At 38.0% G+C, this 24147-nt stretch overlaps 1 protein-coding gene across 1 annotated transcript in view; it reads left to right on the forward strand.

Moving 5' to 3' along the window:
* Positions 1 to 24147, forward strand: part of DPY19L1 (dpy-19 like C-mannosyltransferase 1) — a 95674-nt gene that overhangs the window by 13940 nt on the left and 57587 nt on the right. Inside the window, exons 2-7 of the mRNA XM_060156862.1 lie at positions 1030 to 1054; positions 1693 to 1780; positions 4699 to 4836; positions 7845 to 7965; positions 8644 to 8737; positions 22790 to 22847. Coding sequence (XP_060012845.1) covers positions 1030 to 1054; positions 1693 to 1780; positions 4699 to 4836; positions 7845 to 7965; positions 8644 to 8737; positions 22790 to 22847 — 524 coding nt within the window. The remainder of the gene's footprint in view (positions 1 to 1029; positions 1055 to 1692; positions 1781 to 4698; positions 4837 to 7844; positions 7966 to 8643; positions 8738 to 22789; positions 22848 to 24147) is intronic.

Raw genomic sequence — 24147 nt, forward strand, 5'->3', positions numbered from 1 at the left:
CTATTAGTATCTTCTAGGTAAAATGCATTTTTTAATTTTTAAAAATATAAATACTTCTTTAAAAATAAGATAATAAGATCTGAGCTGTTTGTCTTTCATTTCTAAGAGTACTTTATAGTTCATTTCCTTAGTAGTTATTTAATCAGAAGCCTGCAATACAGTGAATCTTGTGATACAAGGAAACTGAATGGTATTTTCTGGATTCATTTTAATGTGTTCTTTGTACTTGTACAGAAAGCAAACTATGAGACTGGTTTTATTACTAGCTTGTTTTCTCTCTCTTTTCTATTTTCCTTACCCGCCTCCTTCTTCCTTCTTCTTTTGTTTTAAATTTGTTTAAAAAATAGTAAAATGTGGGCTTCCCTGGTGGCGCAGTGGTTGAGAGTCCGCCTGCTGATGCAGGGGACATGGATTCATGCCCCGGTCCGGGAAGATCCCACATGCTGGGAAGATCCCACATGCCACGGAGCGGCTAGGCCCGTGAGCCATGGCCGCTGAGCCTGCGCGTCCGCAACGGGAGAGGCCACAACAGTGAGAGGCCCGCGTACCGCAAAAAATAAAAAAAAAGTAAAATGTATTATAGAAATTAAGATATTGCAGCACATATCGAAAGTGATAGTTCCCTCTCTTTGTCCATCCCCAGTCCTGTTCCGTGAGGTCACCATATTTCTTTATTCTGTTGCCTCTCACCATTGGTTCTATTCGCTTTGCAGTTGAGTTTGTGGAACTTTCCATCTGAGGGTTTCTTGTATAGTTGTTGGCAAATAATAGCTCCTCGTTTATTTTGTTGAATGAGTGTATGAATGAAAATTGTAGATATATGCTTAATTCTTTTATAATTTAGTCTATTGGTATTTTAAGCAGAGCCCTGGGACTTCTTTTGAAGAGTCCCTATTCTTTGCCCAGTCCCTAAGAGTTCAAGATTTACAGTTCCCAAACTTTACCATGCTTATCTTTGTAATGCTTTTCTGTAGGGTGAAAACATTTTTTAATGCTAAAGTAATAATTTACGTTTATTTTTTCTTGCAGCTGCCTTTGCAGCAGTGTTGCACTGGTAAGATTGTTTTTCTCCTGTGGTATATTTTATGCAGATGTTTATAGCCTACCAAACTATTTCCCATATATATATGAATAATTTCAGTTTAAGGATGAATGTACATTATTACATGCAGCACACTAGTCTGAAAATGTAGTTTAATTCATAAATCAGAGCCAGAATAATGCAATTTTTTAATAAAAAAGATCTATTATTAAAGAGGTTATATTTGAGACTCTCCTTCCCTTAACATTAATATAGTGTTCATGTTGAGAGGGAGATTCATTCTTTTAATTTTCTGGATAGAAAGAAATATGAATTTCATAAATCAGACATTTCTGAAATGGTAACCCAATGACATTTATAGTTTAATCTATAATTTTATTTTACTTGGCTTAAAACGTCATTATTCTGGTTCATTCTAATTTTAAAATCTAATTTGAATTAGCTTTTAAAATTCTTATAGAGAGAAAGTTTAGTAGAAATGTAAGATATACTGAGTGGAAAAACAAATATGCATACCATTGTGTTTGAGTTTTATCACAAAATGAGTTGCAAATATATAGATTTTTTGTTTTTTGCTTTTAGAGTTTCTTTTAAAATTATACTTAGTATAAGTTTCAACACTGTTGCTTTGTTACTCTTTTGTTTTACAGGAGCCATATCACACACCTCTTTGAAAATGATCGTCATTTTTCTCACCTCTCAACATTGGAAAGGGAGATGGCTTTTCGCACTGAAATGGTTAGTTTTCATGTAATATTTTATTATAGTAGTTTAGTAGTCTAAACATTTTAAGCTTTTCATCCTGGAAGTTTTCAAAGATGTTCCAAAGTAGGAAGAGTAGACAACTCCCCCTACCCATTCTCCCAGCTTCAACAACTGAGGACACATACCCATTTTTCTGTCATCTACATCGTCACACACCCATCTCTTTTTAAAGGAAACCTCAGATATCGTTTCATCTGTAAATATTTTTCATATGTGTCTCAAAAGAAAGGACTTTTTTTTGTTAACTACAGTATCATTGTCATACTTGAAAATAATGAAGAGCAGTTACTTAATGTCATCAAAGATCAACCAGTGTTTAAATTACCTGGGGGAATGGGCATTTAATAACCATAATTCCTCTGTAGAGAAGAACTTTCCCACAATACTTAATTTGGTTTGTTTCTCTGAGGTGCACTTCACAGGAAAGACAGGAAAATGCTTGATTCTTTCTTTTTATTACAACTTTTCAGAAAAATGAGTTGGTTCCCTAGCATCTTCTAGTGGTGACCAATGGAGTTCTGTTGGTACTCCTTTTGGAATACCATTATGGCCTGATAGATTTTAACATATTTTTTAAACTTACCTGTCTTTAGCTGGTGAGAGCCCTTGCAGTTCTCTCTGTCTCCTTGACATGACCTCACTAGTATTCTGTAGCTTCCTTACTTGCTGGTATTACAAGACATTTCCTCTCCAGACCTGGAATCATCCAGTTTTCCAAGGAGCCCTGATTGCTTTCAGTAGCACATGGTATTTAGAGACCACAATTTTGGTTCTAGAGGTGCTCACTGATAATACTTTATATTAGATTGGCCATTGTGTCTAGGCCTTTTTAGTAAACAGAATTAGGAAACAGTTTTTTAACAGGAGAAAATAAATTATTGATTTATATTTCTAATTCAAATTTAGTTTTAGGTGGTTTTTACTTTTTTGATATTAAATTTGTATCTTTTCTGTTAGCTTGAGAATCTTGGTTTCAAATTACTTATACTTGAGGAATAAAAGTATCAAAGATATTATTCAAAATGATTACTGAAAATAATTTAAAACTTTCTTGCAGCTCTTTTTGACTTTAGGATATATTCCATTAGGGGTGTACAGTAAAATTACTATTGATATGTCTTAAAGTTGTTTGAAATCCTCTCCCAACTAGATAAATAATTAATTCTTCTTCTTTTTTTTTTTTTTTTGCTATTTAGGCATGTAAAATTTTTTGTTTTTAAATTTTAATTATATAAGATATTCACATGGTTCCAAAATCAAACCTACAAGGTAGGTTGTAGTTTCCTGGGGCTCTCATAACAAAGTACAATAAACTAGGTGCCTTAAAAGAGCAGAAGTTTATTCTCTCACGGTTCTGGAGGCTAGAAGTCTGAAATCAAGGTGCTGGCTGTCCCATGTTTTCTCTGAGACTCCTTCCTAGCTTCTCATGGTTCTGGCAATCCTTGGCTTGCATTGGAGGTACAATCACTCCAATCTCTGCCTCTGTCTTCATGCAGTTTTCCCTTATGCCTCTGTGTTTAAATTTCCCTGCTGTTATAAGGATATCAGTTATTTTGCATTTGGAGTCCACCTAATCCAGTATTACCTCATTTTATTTTGATTACATTTGCAAGGAGCCTATTCCACATAGGTCACATTCACAGGTTTTAGTGGACATGAAATATTGGGGGACATTATTCAACCTAGTACAGTAGGAAGTATTTAAAAAAACAGTGATATGAGAGCTAAATACCATGGTATCAAGAACCATTCTTTTCCTTTTCTGGGTAGGCAAATCACTTTGATATTTATAAACCTTAAGGTGAGTTTAGAGTTTGATAGCTAATGGTACTGGCTACCAGGGGAGCTCTAGACAAAACTGTATAGCAGATGGAATTGGTTCATCTGTTTTGCCCTATGCTGCCACTTCTGCTCCCTCATAAGGCTTCTAGTACTTGCTTGTTTTTTGTCCCATGTAGTATTCCAACCTTGATATCTTTCATAATTAGCATGTCAAAGTAAAAAATTATTTTCCTCAAAATGGGAGTACTACCACTGTCCCTCTCTTCCACCCTCAGACCCCTGGTCCTGCAGGGTACTTACTTTATGCTGAGCTGAGAAGAAGGAAAATAGTCTGTAAAACTAGCTGGCATCTGAATGTAACTTGTATGTAATACATCAGTGTGTAGCCTTCCTAATATATTTGTACTTTTACATATAACTCTGGAGGAAAGGTGGCTGATAGCACCATTTTGAGGATTCAAATAAGCATTTAGGGGGAAACGATTTTGGCTGAGGGTGATTGCGTTGGTTCATGGTAAACTTAGGTTCCATAGTAAACTCATCCTGTTCATAAGATAGCCTTTACTAACACTTCAGTTAGTATGGGTTATAGGGGTTTCTTAAAGGAAGTGTGCTGTCTGAGTTATATTACTTTTTATTATTTTTTAAGTTGTTTTTTGCGGTACGCGGGCCTCTCACTGTTGTGGCCTCTCCCGTTGCGGAGCACAGGCTCCGGACGCGCAGGCTCAGCGGCCATGGCTCACGGGCCCAGCCGCTCCGCGGCATGTGGGATCCTCCCAGACCGGGGAAAGAACCCGTGTCCTCTGCATCGGCAGGCGGACTCTCAACCACTGCGCCACCAGGGAAGCCCTATATTACTTTTTAAATGTTGAAACTATTTTTGAAGGTATTTTGAGATCAATTGTTTCAATTAAGACAAGGTTATACTAAGATATGTAAGTTTTTTGCAACCTGAGCATTTATTAGTGATCAGAAACCTATGAAATTAATTGTAGCTGTTACTTTCTTGATGGCTTTATTTTTCAAAAGCAGTATATTTAAGTTTTTTTTTAAGCTAATAAGAGGCATAGTGATTATGTACTTTTAATCATAACATGTGCTTGTTTCAGGGACTATATTATTCCTACTTTAAGACTATTGTGGAAGCACCCTCATTTTTGGATGGAGTATGGATGATTATGAATGATAAGCTGACTGAATATCCCCTTGTTATTAATACATTAAAAAGGTTCAATCTTTACCCTGAGGTAAGATACTTTTTCAATTGTGATTTTTTTTTTTTTTTTTTACTTTTTAAAGTATTACTTATATTAAATGCTGATTCTAAATCTAAGATGTAATTCAGTATAGTAAATTTTCTTTTTTTTTTTTAAAGAAAACGTGTATCTTTTCTTGGAAAGGAATATGGAAAAAAGATCATTATTAATTTTGGGGGTCTTTAACTCATTTTATGGGAATGATTAGTATGATTGCATGGTTTACAAATTATGAAAACTGTCTAGATTTGGTATGTTTATAGGGATTATAGCAGAGGAGCGCCATTACTTGTACATGTCATTTGCCAAATAATGTTTCTTCCTTATCTGGGATTCTTCATTTAATTGAATGCACTTTTCCCCTGTGGGAGTGGAAGAAAGGACCTGAGATAGGAAGGCAGTGATATCAGTAACCTTTGGCCTCTCCTTCACCATCCCTCCTTCATTTGATGCATCCCTAAGCATTCTCCAGGACCAACCTGAGATGTAACTTCCTCAGTGACTCCTCCTTGAGGTTCTCCTGTTAAGCGTACGTCCCCTGGGCTCCCCCTTCTTAGCGTGCTGATGCTTCTAGAAGGCATGCTGCCTGATGCCAGGGCCATGGTCTCTGTGGGATCTCAAGCCCGGGCTCAGTACCAGCACGAAGCAGGGCTTTTGGTCATTTCGCATTGAGTGAGTGGAGTCCAACTTCCAGATCAACTGAGTTAGCCTGATTGATTAGTAAGGCAATAGAGATAGAGGAGATAGAGACCAATAAATAATCACCAAAGTACTTATTGAGTACTTTCTATAACCATGTACACATTTACTTTTACAGCAATGAGATCACACAACACATAACATTTTTTATAAGTGCTTTTTGTCTTTTAAGAATATATATATATATATATTTTTTTTGCGGTACACGGGCCTCTCACTGTTGTGGCCTCTCCCGTTGCGGAGAACAGGCTCCGGACGCGCAGGCTCAGCGGCCATGGCCCACGGGCCCAGCCGCTCCGCGGCATGTGGGATCTTCCCGGACCGGGGCACGAACCCGTGTCCCCTGCATCGGCAGGCGGACTCTCAACCACTGCGCCACCAGGGAAGCCCTGTCTTTTACGAATATTTAAAACCATCTTCCTAAGTCATCTTTTCTTCAGCATCATGTTTTATGGCTGTATATACAATCTACCATTGTTTATTTAGTCCATCTTTTATGAAAACTTTGGTTGTTTTCAACTTTTAAAAGATCTAAAGCTGCAATAAGCATCCTTGAAGCGAAATCTTTACATACATTCTTATGTTTTTTTAAACAATGAATATGTTGATGTGGAACTATTTAGTTCAACAGAATATATGCTTTAATGATTTTGGTACATGTTGCCAAAATGCTTTCTAGATAGGTTATATTCCCACTAGCAGTTTTTCTGAAAATGCTTGTTTCCCTGCATCCTTGCTAATTTAATAGGCTGAAAAAAGTTAAGATCACATGAAGTATTTTGTTCATTGCTGTATATATGTGTGTGTATGTATATTTTATTCAATGCTATATCTTAAAATGCATTTTCACTTTTAAAAATAATTGCTTATTCATGCCCTTTGTCTATGTTTTTATTGATATTTTATAAGCGCTCATTTATTATATGCAGGATGTTAATACTATGCTATATGATAAGATATTTTCTCCAGCTTTTTGTTGCCTTTTAGTTTTGTACAGTATGATGAGAATGTATTTTTTCTGTTCAGAGGTATCTGTGAAGCTTTTAGATTTATGGTTTTTAGTCATTCATATGTAAAAAATCTTCATTCTTAATTGTTATAATTATGTTTTTGAGATTTACATTTTTAATTTATCTGGAATTCGTCTGGATGCTCAGTGTTGGGGTAGGGATCTAACGTTATATGTTTTCAAAGTGGTCTTGTGTGTAACCTAACACTTGGAAGAGTGGTCCGTCTTCTCCCTGCTTCTTTATTATATCCAGAATTATTATACATATATGCTTGCATCTGCTTTTGGACTTCGTGTTCAGTGTTACCTTCGGTTGAGGTCCTGGAAAAGAGGAGATGTGCACACAGGAAGTGTATAGGGGAAAGCCCTTGGGGGCAACATCTGAAGGGGGATGAAGGAAGTAGGAGGAGGAGGAGGAGAGCTGAGCTGTGATGCAGTCACAGCAAAGGCCTCAGCCAATCCCCTGGGAAGCTCTGGAACTGGGATGACCCCGCAGAGTTGTCCTACCTGAGGCAAGGGCCCCTGGCCTTTATACCTCCCCCTGTTGAGTAGTTAGACATTGGATGCAGTTGCCCTTGGGAGGGGTATGATCTTCAGTGAATTTGCTCTCTTCAGCAGAGGGTAGCTCCCAGAGAGGGACTCAGCTGGGAGCTGTCGGCCACCAACCCTCCCAGCTGCTAGGGGAATGAGTGCCTCAGCCTTGAAGGGGGATCTGGGTGGCACTCCACTGCCTCCACCATGGTTACTTTGATCTGTCTGGCTATTCTTGTGCCAGCATCACACTGTTTAATTATGTAAGTAACAAATTTTGTTATCTGTTAGGACATTTTCTTCAGTTATCTCCTTTCTGTCATTTTTCCATATAATGCATCTCAGTAGACACTTGGGATTTTGCTTAGCATTGTGTTATGTTTATGAATTAATTTGAGGAAGAATTCACATCTTGAAAAATTAGATCTATTCAGGAAGACAGATTATCTTTCTGTTTGTTCAACTCTTCCTTTATGTCCCTTAGTCGAGTTTTATAGCTTTTGAAAATTACAGATTTGCATATTTCTTGTTATATTTTATTCTTACCCATGAGAGGCCATGCACTGGTGAAGACTGACCAGTGAAGAATCTACACAGGGGATTGTGAAGGTCCTTTTACTAGATTTAAAGGGACCCAAGTGGATGGTACAGGAAGGGAAAGTTTGATAATTATCAAAATATCTCAAAAATATTCTAGTAAGGAAACTATTGAGGATAACATTTTTTTCTTATGGTGTCTCTCTTTTTTTAAAAAAATTAGGTAGTCTTAGCCAGCTGGTACAGGATTTATATCAAAATAATGGACTTGATTGGTATTCAAACCAAGATATGTTGGACAGTTACCAGAGGAGAAGGACTCAGCCCTATTGAAAGCTGTGAAGGCAAGTTTCTATGATATTGTCCAGTTGTCTGTTGCAGCATAATAAATTTCCTGCAAACTTAGTGGTGTACAGCTTCTGAAAGTAGGGAATTTGGGCAGGGTATAGGATGATTGGTTCGTTTCCACTATGTCAGAGGACTCTGCTAGACTCAGATGGCTGGGAAGACTGGAATTAACTTGGGGCTACTTCACTTAGAGCCAGAATGTAAGTACCTGCATGGTACTTGTACCTGCAAGGCTGGGCCCAACTGAGACTCAACTGTGACACCTACATGTGCCCTTTTCATGTAACTTGGGCTTTTGTGTAGCATAGTACCTCAGGATAGTTAGGCTTTTCATGTGGTAGCTCAGGGCTCTAAGTTGATACTGCATGACGTCTTCTATATGGCTTCTGCCATGATCTATTGAAGCAGTCACAAGCCCAGCCAGACTCAGAAGCAGGGGCATAGACCCCGTACCTCTACAGGAGGAGTGTCCATGAATTTTGAGCCCTGTTTTGAAACCACAGTAGTTACTACTCTGCTCTCATCTATGTTCCACACTAGTGTCATGTGTTCATATGGGAACCAAGGCAACCATTTAATATATATGGCAACCATTTTCAAAATAAGCACATTTTAATGTAAATTGCCAGACACATAATTTATAGTTAGAGCATATTTTTTCTTTATTTTTAAAGGATTGGGAGATCCTGCTTGCTTTTATGTTGCTGTAATTTTTATTTTAAATGGACTAATGATGGCATTATTCTTCATATACGGCACATATTTAAGGTAAGACTATTCATTTTTCATATGTGTTTATAATATTATATACTAGAATAGTAAGAATAGTGGGATAATGATTGACTTATAGTTCAGTTTTATAACAATGTCATTTCTAATATATCTACTTGTAAATACAAAATTATTTCCCATTTGAATGATTTTACCATTGGCTTAGCTAGCCACATTTAAAATAATTTTAAAGGTTTAAGTAGAGCAGGATGGGGATATTTGATAAATATTAAATATTCATAGGCATTTGTGCATAAGCAGTATATACTGTTCACATAAAATATAAAGGAAAGAACCACTCATTATCAAATGGTGTTAATGACTATTTTGCTGATGTTAAATAGAAATATATTCTATACAGATATTGAATATCTGACCTCATTTACTTCATAGTTGAGCAACATTTCTAAAACTAAAAGATAGACAAACTTTCTGTGTTTTGTATTTCTGTTTCTTCTTTTTTTTTGATTCCTTACATTACTTGCTTGAACTATTTTACCTTCAGAGTATCTTTAGAATTTTCTTTTTTACTTCTTACTGATTCTTTGCGGTACAGAAATATAGCGTATGTATGTGATTTTCAATTTGGGTTAATGAGTGTGAATCTGCTATTATCCTGTTATCTTCTTTGCTTTGGAAGTGTGGCATTCTTAGTTTAGTGCCTCAAAGAGTCTATTGCATCCTAGCTCAGTGTTTGAGTGTATAGCAGTTGCTTGATAAATATTTGTCAAATGAGGAAGCTATTAGAAGATCAACTTAAAATATATTTGCATAGAGATTTAAGATACTCAGAGCAAAGTCAGAAATATTAGCATCAAATAAAGTTCTTTTAATTATGTAATTGGGGGAGACCGAAATGAAAACTCATGATTAAAAGATGATGTGAAAAATTTTGTTTTTGAAACAAGGCACACAGAAATAACTTAACCAAAGTATCTGGTCATCAGGAGAGGAGGCTGACTTGAAGGAAAGCAAGGCCAGTGTGCCTTGTCTCATGAGAAGCCAAAGTTAGATGAGTTTGAGGGGATCTATCCATTTTGCTAAGTACTACCCAGCTGTCTTATGGATAGCTTTATTACATTTGGGAAATTAGATTTTAAGTAAGAGAAGTTAAAACATGGAACATGACATTATTACTAAATTGCTAATCTATAGTTATGCTGTTTTTCAATTGAAAGAATTTCTAAACATTTATTAAAGTAAACATTCAGTATCATTTTCGTATAATGCTTGCTATAACAACTGTTTCAGAGGCTGAAGGCACAATATCTGCCGCAGAGAATATGAGGTTCTAGTTTTGGTTGAGGGAGTCTTGGTGGTTTGGGCCCTGGCCTGAGATTTTTTAGTCCGCAAACAGCAGTATGCTCCCTACATGTTCGTTTGTTCAGTCAGCACATAAAGTGCATACCAAGTGGTCTCTTTTTGAGACTGCGTGTTTGGGTTCTGAGAGCATGGTGGTGGGGTGAGGTGAGAGATGGCAGTGGTGGTAGGTGTGTGTCAGTAGAAGATAGACAGCAAGGATAAAGTGCTTACAGTTCTGGAGGCAGGAGAAATTTGTTCTGTGTGGAGCAGTCGATTTAGCTCCGCCTTGGAGGGTCAGAGCATTTTGGATAGGTGGAGGAGAAAAGAATCCCAGGGACGAGCAAAGGTGGAAAATCTGGGATATGGAGGAGTTACAAGCAGATCAGTTTTACTGGGACGCAGATGATTGAGGAGGCGTTGTGGAAGAGTAAGATTGGAGAAATGAGTTGGGCTGGTTGATGCATGACCTTAATGCCAGGCTGGTTTGAAACCACTTCCAAAGCAAGTGAAGGAAATCAGAAATTTGACCAATAGAGGGACAGGATTCAAGCTGAGCTATGATCTCATGTGACCCTTGACACCCACCTGCCCCCAAAGTCAGCCAGTGACTACTTCAGCACAGAGTCTGTTAAATTGCAGGGCTTTACCTAGGGGATTTTAAAATCAATTTAGTCGGTTAGGCCCAGCAACTTTTTTACATGAAAAAGAACACAAATGTAAAAAGTAAAGTATACCATTATAAAATAGGTGTTATTTAGAGAAACTTCTGTTTGTTGCTTATTGTATATATGTGTGTAGATGTACATGTGCTGAGTTGTGGTGTAAAGTCTAATTTCTTATTGTAGTTTTAGGATTTAAAAAAAAACATCCATAGACCATTCACTGCTTAGGGTAGCAGGAGGGATTGACTTTACCTTAAGAGGATTTGGGTCTTGCCAACTAGCTGTCTCTGGTTCTTCTCCCAGCTCTGAGGGCTGCATCCTGTTTCAGCTTCACCCACTTTACTGCTTTGTGCCCCAGCTGGCCCTTTTGATGTTGTCCGACTCTTGTACCTGGTGGTTTACCCTCTGGAGCTGTGCTTGGATATAGAGACCCCACTAGTGTCACACATTTTCTTTTCCCTAAATAATGTCTTTAGTCCTGTCCAAACACATCCGAAACTCCAGGATCATCCACCCATCCCCAAATGACACCCAGTTCTTGTGCATTGTGGAGCCACTTGTATTCTCTTGACTGTTGCACTGCGCCCTGGGGGCCCAGGTGTGTAAATTATACTCCAGTAGTGACCTTGGTCTATAATATGTTGAATCAAGTCTTGTGTCACTTTTTCTATCAGTTTTTTTCATTGCATTTTTAAGTGTTCTTGACATGAGTATTTTTAGAGGTGTCCAATTAGAGGTAGTTCTTAATGTTTTCTTCCTTGATTGTTAGGTTTGTCACCCTTCTAATTTTATGAAGTGGGATAAAGCTGCAGGCTTCTTAACATGTAGGTTAAGAATAAAGAGGAGGATATCTTCAATTGAGTTTAGAATCTTTTTTATAAATTGTGTTTCTATTGAGAAATAAAAGTTGATATTTGTTTAGCAGGTTAGAAATTTATAGGCATATATATATATATATATATACACACATACACACACACACACACACATGGGTTTTCTGAAGTCAAATAAGCCAGTTTATTTCACCGGAAATGGAAGTAGAAGGGAAAATAGCAAACATAGCCAAATGGTGAAATGAGGTTGGGCTGCCAACCTCTGACTTACGGAGATGAAGTAAGATGTTTTTGCAAACACAACCTATTTCTGATGTACCTTCTTGTCTGGAATTCTCAGGATTTTGGTATTTCTTTAAAACACCTATTGTTGATTGTTTTCTAAAAGCTGTGTTGTGAAGACATAGTTACAGTTATTTATTTCATAAGATGCCCTGGTATTTCTCAGCCACAGACTGACAGTTTCTGGAGGCCAGTTTCTCAAGACCCTGCGTGTGCAAGTCTCTGTTCTGCCAGGGGGAGGGAACGTAGGAGAGTAGTTAGTAGGCTGTTACGAAAGTCCCCATTGCTTCTTTTGAGGGGAATTCAATACATTCCTGAGGAGTGGAATCTCTTATTGATAAATGCAGGCTTTTCTTGTTGGACCTGAAGGGCAGATACCATGCAAGTAATATTAATCCTTTCGTTCTTTGTCATTCAGTTTGATTTTAGTATTATTCTGGAGTGTGGGATGCTTCTTCACTAGTCCACTGTGCATTGTTAAGTAAGAGTAGATTGGATGGTATGTATAGCTATTAATATTTACCCTGAAGCAGTGGTGTGCTGGTAAATGTTTAATAGCCAACTCTCGGGAAAAAATATACATATACCTAAAATTTATTATAAATTTTATTGATATAAAAGATGTGTACAAATAATAACAGAGTTTCTAAACAGGATTTTTTAGTTCGTTTTGGAAATAGCTCACCAGAAATACTCTGACTAGCTCAAATAAAAGAAGGAGTGTGGTACTGGGATACAGAGGTCTTGTGGTATTAGGGACAGGAAACAAAGTATTTGGGCCTCATGAAAACTGAAAGTGGGAATTTGAAAGCCCTTTTAACCAAGGAGGCCTGTCCTCTCCATATCAACTCTCTCTCCTTCCCTCCTCCTACTCCACGTGTTTCTTGTCTCTATTACTTCTGATAGAGGTGTCTGTCAGAAGTATGTTTATTTCCCCAGTTAGTTGGTTTCGTCCTTTTGCCTTGCTTTGAAATTCAAAGGAAGTCAAAACAAACTTTGTTTTTTGAGGGTGAATATTTCTATTAGTGGAAAATTAATTTAGGACAGAATTAGTCCTGAAAAAGGGATGTCCATTTGAAGATGTGTTTTTGTTTTAAGGCTCATCCCCCTGTTGCTGTTACAGAGTTCATCCCTACTTGCTACCACGTAGTTATTCTTTTTTTTTTTTTTTTTCCCGGTATGTGACCCTCTCACTGTTGTGGCCTCTCCCATTGCGGAGCACAGGCTCCGGACACCCAGGCTCAGCGGCCATGGCTCACGGGCCGAGCCGCTCCGTGGCATGTGGGATCTTTCCAGACCGGGGCACGAACCTGTGTCCCCTGCATCGGCAGGCGGAGTCTCAACCACTGCGCCACCAGGGAAGCCCACGTAGTTATTCTTTATTTGTTATTCTTTATTTGTCACCATCCTTCAGTCTGTCTTTCTTGGTTCCTTCCCTTCTGCCAAGGAATATGTACATCTCTTACCTTTCCCTCTCAAAGGACAAAATTGAAGCAAGATTTTTTAATTGGTCTACCCATTGGGTATCCTTGTCACCCCCAATCTAATCTTTAAAACTCCTGTTCCTTTCTCTACTGAAGTCTGGTCTCACCAGTGGTGAGGGTGTGGTCCCATCCACCTGTACCACCTGCCCCTTTTACAGTGATTACCTGGCAGCCAGCCAAGCCATTCTTTTGTTTGGTTTTAATCTAAGGATGGTAAAATAATGCATAAAACCACTCAAGGTTTTCACGGAGAAGTGCTGTGAACAGCCTATAGGGACTCTGTTCCTGTCTTTTTGTGCTTAATTTTCTCTTTAGTTTCTCACTGATTATGGCCATCTTTAGAATTTCTACACCTCTCATAAAAACTGTAGCTGAAGGATGGACAAAAATTCCTTTCCCACAATTCTTTTTTAAAAATTAATTAATTAATTAATTAATGGCTGTGTTGGGTCTTCGTTGCTGCAAGCGGGCTTTCTCTAGTTGTGGTGAGTAGGGGCTACTCTTTGTTGTGGTGTGCAGGCTTCTCATTGTGGTGGCTTCTCGTTGTGGAGCACGGGCTCTAGGCATGTGGGCTTCAGTAGTTGTGGCATGTGGGCTCAGTAGTTGTGGCTCATGGGCTTAGTTGCTCCGTGGCATGTGGGATCTTCCCGGACCAGGGCTCGAACCCATGTCCCCTGCATTGGCAGGTGGATTCTTAACCACTGTACCACCAGGAAAGTCCCTCCCACAATTCTTAAGGCGAGAAATAGAGGAGAATCATTAAAGCACCTAAGTTTGAGTATGATTTTTAGATCTTGTAATAGAATCTTTGAGCCCTTTTCCATTCACTGTTCTACTGCAGGGTGCCCAGAGAATACCCCTTTTTGATTTTTAGGCTCTTTCAGCATGTAGCTCTCTGTTCTAGATCATCTGAGCAGATCTTCTTTAGAAATCATTGAGCATTGAGTAGAGTTGATGACCGTCCACTTATACGGTCTGGTAACTCTCCAGGCCCTGCTGCCTACTTGCACACTTGTTTGTTGTCCTCCATGGAAAATACTTTTACTGAACTTTACTTTTAGGGTCTTAAAAGAAACAACTATATGAAATTCCTTACTTTATGTTTCGTGCATCTCTGTGGTTTGAGTACATTACCTACTGTAGTACCCACTATCCTCTCTTAGGAAACTTTTTTATGTGTGAAATGTGTCCTCCCTGTGGAATTGTATAAAATATTTACATATATTTTTAAACAATAGTAAAGTGAACACCTGTGTGCCCATCACTCAAATTAAGAAATATCATTATTGGAAGCTTTCATTCACTTAAAATTCCTCCTTAATGCATTTTCTTCCCTTCTCCCAGGCCTCAGAGGAAATGGCATCCTAACTTTTGGTCTAAGTTTTTCCTTGCTTTTCTTTGTAACTTTACCACCTATGTATATATTCTTAAATATGGTATATTGTTTAGTTTTGAAAAACTGTGGACATTGTTTTTTTAGTTTGACACGTGCAAGTTTACTCTTTTTAATATTACTATTTTTTAGGATCCTATTTTGCTCTGTTTTTAGTACTCATATATGTGATTTTGTGATCCATTAATTTTTCTTAGAATAATTTTGTTGACACATTACAAATTGAAATGAAAGGTAGCAGGCTGTGTGTGGCATTTCAGTTTCCCTGAATGTGTATTTCTTTGATTGCACATCTCTCCCCAATTCATCCTCCTCCCTATAGAAGTGTGCCCCATAGTTTGGGATGGTCTGACGATTTGTGATGTTTCAGTTTGTTTTTTGAAGTTTCTGTTCTAATGGTTTTTCAAGCCCAAATTAATAAAATATACTATTTTATTTCCTTCAGTGATGAATAAGAACATCTGTTTTAATGTTGTCTGGAAGATTTTTATGATTGTTTTACTCATAGCTCTTTGTCTGACAAATATCAACAGGTCCCCAAATAAGTTTATTGAACTACTTTTTTAAGTATATTCTACAGCTGGGTAAGAGACTTATTAGTGTGTTTTTAAAGTTAATTGTCATTATTTTGTGTGTAGGTACATGACCTTGGCTTATTGGCTTTTTGTGATAAAATGCAGCAGCAGTTTCTTACCCCGTCTGTCTCCATAACCCATCCATTCCTTTGTCCAGAGAAACCACTTTCACATCTTTGAAATCTCAGCAATTCTACCATGGAAACCAGTAGCCCATACTTAGGTTCTTATAACCATGTAAATATTGCTCACTGCTGAGTCACGTAGGGTAATTAATTGTTTACATGGTAACAGATTCTTTCCTGTAGTTAGTAATTGCCTATTATTTTGTTTTCCTTTGGTTTCTGTATACTGATTAATTCTGAACCACAACTAAACTGTAAAATGCTTAATTTATATGTTGCCAAATGTATAAAATTCACCGTTTCAGTTCTCCCCCCCCCTAGTCCCTGGGGCCTCCCTCTTAGAGTCCTGTCTTCTGGTTCCACACTAGGCTGATCACTCTCTAGGCTTGCATGTTGGAACTTTATATTTTACTTTTTCACTTGATTTGACTGATTTTAGTATTTTATTTTCCTCAGACTTTGTTCCACTGTCTTCTAAGAATTCAATTTGGCTTTTCAAAATTTAGTTCTGTTTTGCCATCAATTCCTTTTGTACGTGGCTTTTTTTTCCCTCTGGCAGCTTTTGGGTTCTTCTTTTTCATGTCTTAAATAAAGGTCATGATGTGGTAGATTTCGTTTCATCCTTTTCATTGGATACCCTGTGGGTTCTGTTCATTTGGACATGTGTATTCTTCTGTTCTGGGGAAAATTTTCTAGTATTATTCCTTGGATGACTTTCTCTTCTCCATTGTCTCTGTTTTTCTCAAAATCCTATTGTTTGGATATGGAACTCTTGGATTGAAATCTAATTTCTAGTTTTTTCCCTCCCTTATTTTATCTGTTATACTTTATTGTACTTTCTATGAGGTTTCCAACTCTCCTAAAGAGTTTTGAGCTTGAAGTTTTCTTCTGCTTCTTGCATTGTCTCTTGACTGCAGGTCCCCCTTCAATTTGTATTTGTTTCTGTTTTTCACGCTGAAAGCTTCCTCACAACCTGGTGATCCTTAGCTTGACATTTATTTTTAAGAACGAGGTAGCTTGTAAAAGCCCGTTGGAAGGGTGTAAGGTGGATGGGACTTACTGACTAGTGGCTTTTGTTATAGAATGAACAGGTCGGGATCATCTTGTAGCTTCTTCATTTACCAGCCTCAGAAGCCTCTATACGGAGAGTGGAGGCACATTGGATTCTTAATCACTTCAGTGCAGAAGTGACACCAGGTACCAGTGACAATTGCCCACCCCCACCTCTTGTGGACACTTATGTGTGAGGGCTCAAGTCCACTCACAAAGGCAGGAAGCAGTATTCCCCGTCTCTCTTTTCCATTCCCTTTATTGCATTAAGGGAGCTTTTTGAGGAGAACTTTTAAATGATTTTCTTTATGAAGGTCTCTACATTTAATGTTTGCTGCTCAGTACCTATGTGAGCACTCGGATCTGTCCCTGACTCTCCTTCTCCTTTGAATATTTACCTTTCTCTACCTGTTTCTGCTAAGTTCTTTACTGCTTCTCAGCTTTTGTGAGAAAAGCCTGGCCACTCTTTTGTAGACATAGCTACTCATCAGAAAATGCCTTCCACATGAGGAACCAACCACTCACAGAGTACAAAGAAAATCCAATTCTGGTTTTCTGTTTTTCTCTATTATCTTTGGCCATTGGAGATTCATAGTGGCTTCTATGATACCAGAATCTTTTTTAGAACTACTTTATTTATAGATAGGTTCCAGAAGCCTTGAGGGACTGGAAGATTAGTCTGTATGTCAAAACCTCCTTTTAATTTTGCTTAATAACCCCCTTTCTAACCTGAAGTGAATAGTCATAATTAATATAACCAGTTTTCCAACACTGTCTTCTCATGATCCAACCCAAGTCACCTATGAAGTGACTCAGTGTTTTTTTTTAGGCTCTGTGGCAGAATAGACTAACTTTTTACATCAATTTCTTACTCCTTCCCCGCCCTCCACCTGTTTTAAGGAAAAGTTGAATTTCTTATTCTGTATGCTAATTTCACTTGCATTGTTTTATTTGACATTTTTTTGTTCTTCATTAATAAATCAAGCATTTACTGTTTATGCAGGCTGGATTTTTGGTTAAAAACGTGTCTTAAGTAGGCTGTGAATTGAACCAGCTCAAACTTTTCCAGCTCCATGGTTTTTTTTGGTTTTTTGAATGTTCTATTAACTTGGCCTGCTAGCACATCTTTAATCATTTGGTCTAACAGTTGTATATGAATATTTAAAAGATGTGTATTTCTCTTCAGCATGCTTAAATTGATGAAAGTTATTGGTTAAAAATATTGGTGTCTTTTCTACAAAATCTGCCCCCTTTTATGTCATTATCTCAGCAAATGACATTTTTTTTTAAATTTAAAATTTTTGGCTGCGTCGGGTCTTTGTTGCTGTGCGCTGGCTTTCTCTAGTTGCACAGGCTGGGGCTACTCTTGGTTGCAGTGTGTGGGCTTCTCATTGCGGTGGCTTCTCTTGTGGTGGAGCATGGGCTCTAGGCACACAGGCTTCAGTAGTTGTGGTGTGTGGGCTCAGTAGTTGTGGCTTGGGGGCTCTAGAGCACAGACTCAGTATTTGTGACACACGGGCTTAGTTGCTCCGCGGCAGGTGGGATCTTCCCGGACCATGGATTGAATTCGTGTCCCCTGCACTGGCAGGCGGATTCTTAACCACTGCACCACCAGGGAAGTCCCTCAGCAAATGACACTTGACCACACTGTTTGTTGTCCAGGTCTAACCCTGGGAAGATATCCATGACTATCCCCTTTAGTTACCTCTGAAATCCAAGTAGTCACAAAATCCCATTGGTTTCTTCCTTCAGAATATCTCTGGCGTCCTTGCACTTCTTTATTTGTACCCTATCATTTGCCTCCCTGGGACACCCTGGCATTCTCTGTCTCTCTGGGACATCCCAGCATCTCTCTTACTAGGATACCATGGTATTCTCTCTCCCTAGGACTGCCTCAGCTCTGCCATCAGTCCAGTCCCCCACAGGGCTATTTGTACACCGTGGGACTGTGACAAGGACAGTGCAACAGGAGCACAAGTTTTGGGGAAGAAGGAAGAATAGTGAAAGGGGTCTGGAAACGTATGCAGGACCAGATCCCACATGGCATTTTAGACGTGTTTAGGGGTTTGAATTTCCTCCTGAGAACAATGGGATGCCAACGAAGGACTGAGTGGATAGTGTTAGTGTGATCGTATTAATTTATTTTTAATGATGGCATGATGTAGAGAATACACTGTAGGAGGAGTGAGTCTGGATATAGTGAAGGTGTGCAGGAAGGTGCTGCCATTGTCCATGTGGAAGGGGATGGTGGCCTGAGCTAGTATAGTGGGGGTTGGATGGAGAGAAGCGGACAGACTCCATGATATTTGGGAGGCAGAGTTCATGAGGCTTTGTGATTGAGTTGTTCTTTTTAAAATAATTTTAGGACAGCACAGGTTTGCACGTTGGTGTAATTTTCTCCAGTGGTGCTCAACAGAGGGTTAAGAAGCTAGGAGTGCCTGTGAGGAAGGAGAAAGCTGTGAATAGTGGGGAATGAGCTGGAGTGTTGGGAGATAACAGCCCTGAGGAGGGCAAGTGAAGAAATGAGCTGAGATGAGCAGGGTTTAATGAAGGGCTCAGGAGCAGTGTCTGGAAGTGACAATAGAGGTGGCTGCTGGCCTCACCTCCAGGTCAAGAGCCAATACAGGAGCATGACAGAGTGACTCTCACAGCAAGGTGAGGTTTCAAGGCAGGAGAAGGAAGCATCTGGGTAGAGGCTGAGGCTGATGAGGAAAGAAGTTTTTCACCATGGAATGGAGGTCCCAGTAGCAATGACGTGAGATGTTGTATGTTTGACCACAAGATTCCCCCAAAATGAATGCCAACAGTCTTCTGATTGAATAGTTTTTATGTTTTCACTTACTCTTCAGATACCTTTTGAATCTCTGCCCTAGGAGAGGCTCAGTATTAGGCACTCCAACAGCTGCAGTGATGTATCGAAAGTTCACAATCTAGTAAATAAAATATTATTTTTCTTGGCCCTGGCAGACAAAGAGTTAATTTAAAGGCATTAATGATTTGCTTATAACAGACTGGCAGGACCAAGCTGAGAACTTTTCTCAGCCTTCCTGATTCTCATTCTTTCTCTCACCTTTACTTTCTCTTTCCTTAATGCTCCAAAGTATCCCTGCCTCTAAGTTTAAGGGAAGATGCTCAGCTCTCAACCAGGCCTGGTGGGCTAGCAGGTGCTGAGGATTACATCTCAAACTTGAGACTGGAAATCCTCTTAATTGATTTCTTTCCAAAATATTCTCTCATATGCTGTTTCTTAAGCATTTATACAGCAAGAAAACTCACTCCAAGGGTAATTTAATATCATTTTGAATTACTACTTTCATTTTCTCTTTGAACTTTGCATGTTTCATCATTCTTTGGTAAATAGAGGTAGAAACCTCTGAGATTAACACAGCCTACCAAAATGTGATGATTGGTTTGAATCTGCTTCACTGAAAAGTTTGGGAAAGAAGAGAATTATAAAATTATTAAACGTTAGAACTGAAAAGTGTTTTTAAGATCTTTTACATTCTCACCCCCTTATTTTATATCTAAGGAAATCAAGACTCAAAAGATTAATGGGATGTATGAGTAAATGTGGTAATTGTTTGCCAAGCTCAGAATCCTTTCAAATTTGCACAGTAGGAACTTTCATATTTTCTCACAGGTGGTAGTTGGTAATATTGCAGAAGAAACTTTTTTTTTAACCACTAGGGAATGCTGAAATATCAACTGTAATGGAAAAAAAAATCAATTTTAAGTATTCTGATTACTACATCTTTTCTGTTTAGCAAAATAAAATGACCTATGTGATAGTCATTAAGGATCGGAGGGTAGGAAGGTAAATGCTGGGAACACTACTTTGGATTTATTGCAAGTCATATCATTTCCTAGTGATTGTAACTTAGAACATTCCTCGTAGATAAGCAAAGTTTATTCTCTCCTCCTGGCTATGCAGGGCCTGAATATACCAGAAAGTCTGCCTCCCTGCTTTATTAGTTAAGCAAAGGTGTCTACATAATCATGGAAGATGCTGCGCCATAACCTATAGTATATTAGAACACTATATAATTTTGAGGTAAGGAAGACCTTCACAGACAAGACAGGAAATGCAGAAGAAATAAATTAAAATATTGACATTTTACTATGAAATTAACTACATAAAATTAAAATTTTTTTCTGACAGAATACACTGTAAATTATATCAGAAGATTTTGTCACACATGACAGTAAAAAAATTTGTATCCCTAATCTTTAAATAGGGAAACAGAGAATCCAATAGGAAAACAGACAAGAATGTGAATATACAATTCACAGAAGAGTAAATGAAGAAAACAGAACAAGACAGCCCACTAAAATGATGCTCTGTTGTAAAGCAACTATACTCCAATAAAAATTAATAAAAAAATTTTTAAAAAAGTAAAATGATGCCTTGTACAAATAGGCAGGAAGAACAAATCAAAATAACAGTGAGAAAAACATTTTCGCCCTTCCTATGGGCAAAATGTAAAAGGATCTGGGCATATTGGGTGCTGTATTATAGAGATACGGACCCCTCATACATTGGTGAGGGTGTGGACTGGAATGGCTTCTCTGGAAAGTTCACGTTCTTTGACTTGGCAGTCTCACACGTCTATTCAATAGAAATAAAGGCACCATTTTTTTTTACATGTACAGCGATGTTATTTTAACATTTTAAAAACTATAGCAAGGAATTGAAAAACATTCGTATGACCAATAACAGGAAAAGGGCTGAAAAAATTGCAGTGTGTTTGTACTGTGCAATATTTGACATCTATTAAAATAAAAAGAATGCCTTGGGGCTTCCCTGGTGGCGCAGTGGTTGAGAATCCGCCTGCCGATGCAGGGGACACGGGTTCATGCCCCGGTCCGGGAAGATCCCACATGCCGGGGAGTGGCTGGGCCCGTGAGCCATGGCCGCTGAGCCTGCGCGTCCAGAGCCTGTGCTCCACAACGGGAGAGACCACAACAGTGAGAGGCCCGCGTACCGCAAAAAAAAAAAAAAAAAAAAAAAAAGATGGCTCTACAGTCCTTCTGTTTTCCCTCCTTACCTCTCTCCTTAAATGCAAGTGGTATTTCAGACATCCCCTTCCCCCCTTTCCTCAAGCCTTTAGCCCTGCTACCTGTTCTCTTGAGCAGCAAGTGACTCTGTGCCCTGACTCTAGGGAAAACGGCAACTCTGTAAACTCCTTGCCACTAAACATGCAAACTTCACCTTCCTCTTGGCTGACTGGCCCCATGTGCTGGGGATCCCAGCCCTTCCTTTCTCCTTCTGGGGGTGATGCAGAGGGTGTATGTTCTTGCTACATGGATTATCCCTGCCATCTCATGTATCTCTTCTGTGTTTCCTCATTCATACATCCTGAAGAATAAATATAATGGCCTAGAATACCTATGTCTGATTCTTTGTTACTTCTCTGTGTTATACACGTATTTGCTGGATGGATAGAAAGAAAGAAAGAAGGATATTTGGGTAAAATAACAAGAAAGCAGCATGAGCTAAAGAGAGTAAAAAGACCTCAATAGTAGAGATGAAAGAAACGATGGAACAAACCTAAAAACAGCCTTACTTTCACCTGCCCAAATGCTTCTGGCCAGGGGAGGAGGAGAATGGGGATGTTTTCACTCTTACCTGATCAAATGAAGGTTTAACTGTTAGGACTGCCAAACTATACCATTGTGGTTTCTTAGCTAGAGTTATACGCCAGATTCTCATATTTTGATATTTGTGTTGTATTTCCCAATTTTTGGAAAACAAATGAACGATAAAACTTTATCTGTAAACTAGGTTTCCCAAGCATGTATAAAAGTAGCTTGGGTTTGGGAAATACTGAATTAATTAAATCTTTAATGTGCTAACATGCTTTGTGAATTTCCAAGAGCAGGAGACAGTGTGGTGATTTCCAGCTTTATGACCATTAAGCACTTCTCTGTACTTGCTCCCATCCCCTCTTCTGAATATATATTATATGCCAAGAAAAATACTTTGAGAAATGCTGAGGGACACAAATTAATATGTGTACTAAAGGATAAAAAAAAAAAGAAGAAAAAGACAGGTCAGGTTGCATGACGCACAGTAACATGACTATTAAGAATTTTTTATTTCTTGTCAGTTTGTGTTTTTCTGTACATTTTGAAGATGGAAAATGATTTTTTTAAAATAAAACTTGTTTTGGCTAATGATACCTTAGAGGAAATAAGCTGTTTTGTAAATAAGTATAGTAGAGTTCTAGTGTGGCTAAAACTTCTTGTAGTACTGGCAGATTATCATGCTCTGTTATTTCAAGGTTTTATTAAGATTGACCTGCTTTCTGTTATTCAAGTTACATTTTCTTATTCTCTTTTCCAGCGGCAGTCGATTAGGAGGCCTGGTTACAGTGTTGTGCTTCTTTTTCAATCATGGAGAGGTAGGTAGTCAACAAATATTTTCAAAATCTTTAGGGAATTTTACTTCTAGAAATATGAGTTTCTTCTTTAGGTAGTCAGTCAAGTATTTTTTAAAATTTTAGGAGATTTTACTAATAGAAATATAAATTTCTTCCTTAATTTCTTTAAATGTAATCTATAGTAGCATTCTTTAAATGTTTGATCTTATTTTGATTCATTTTTTTAAACACTAGCACTTATCTTTAGTTAACTTTTCATGACCATTATATCTTTTATGTGATACGTCTCTTAGTGGCATGAAGAAATAGTGGGTCTGTGTTAATTCTGTATATAATTTAACACTGTGTTTTAACTATGACGCAAATAAGCTAGCCATGTATCCATTAACTTCCTGTGTCGGGGTAACTTTTCGATGTAGGAGCTATAGTGTATGTTTCTAGTTTAATGCATTTCTATTCAACTTTGATATACTTTTGAGTATCCTTTGCAGAATATTTTATTGTATCTATAAATTTTCACGTATCCAAGGGCTTTCTAAAGAGAACAGCATTGTGAAAAGCATAGACTCTGGATCCAGGTTACCTGTGTTCAAATCCTGGCTCTGCCATTTAGTGACTGAGTGACCTAGGCAAGCCATTTAATCTCACCTTAGTTTCCTCTTTGTGAACGGGCATAATGATGGTATCCATTTCATGGGATTATTGGGGAGATTAAATGAGTTCATATGTGTAATGTGCCTAGAACGATGTTTGACACACAGTTACTGCTAAATAATTTAGTTTGTGTAATTGTTTATATTATCATTAGTAACTTATTTGAGATTAAATTTTAATATAAATTCAAGATGCCAGTGAAATCCTTCCAGGAAATTAATTATAGTTGTAAATGAATTTCTAGTAATGTATCTCTGTCCAGTTTTCTTTCATGGTAAGTTTTGTATGAAGGGAAAGAAAAGAAAGGTCAGGTTGCTTTGTGTGAAGTAACTCATTCCTTTTATGTGTTTCTACACTAAGTGTCTACAGCATTTGAATATGCACATGTTACAAAGCTCTAAGAGTAGTCATGCAAAAACTTAACTGTAGACTTAAGGTTGAATTTTTATTATTCAGTGGATTACTGATGGAAATTGAACTAACACATGCTTAGCATTTAGAATCACAGAAACTTAAAGCTTTATGGATTAGAGCATTTGACAAATGATTGCAATATGACATCAGTTACTTGATTTGATCTGAATTTTGAGCAAAGAAAAAAAGAATTATTTGGCTCTTTTTGACTGTGGATGCTGCTCAGTGCTGTCGTTGGACCATAAACCTTTTG

This window comes from Lagenorhynchus albirostris, chromosome 8 (assembly GCF_949774975.1).
Source record: "Lagenorhynchus albirostris chromosome 8, mLagAlb1.1, whole genome shotgun sequence".
NCBI classification, from domain to species: domain Eukaryota; kingdom Metazoa; phylum Chordata; class Mammalia; order Artiodactyla; family Delphinidae; genus Lagenorhynchus; species Lagenorhynchus albirostris.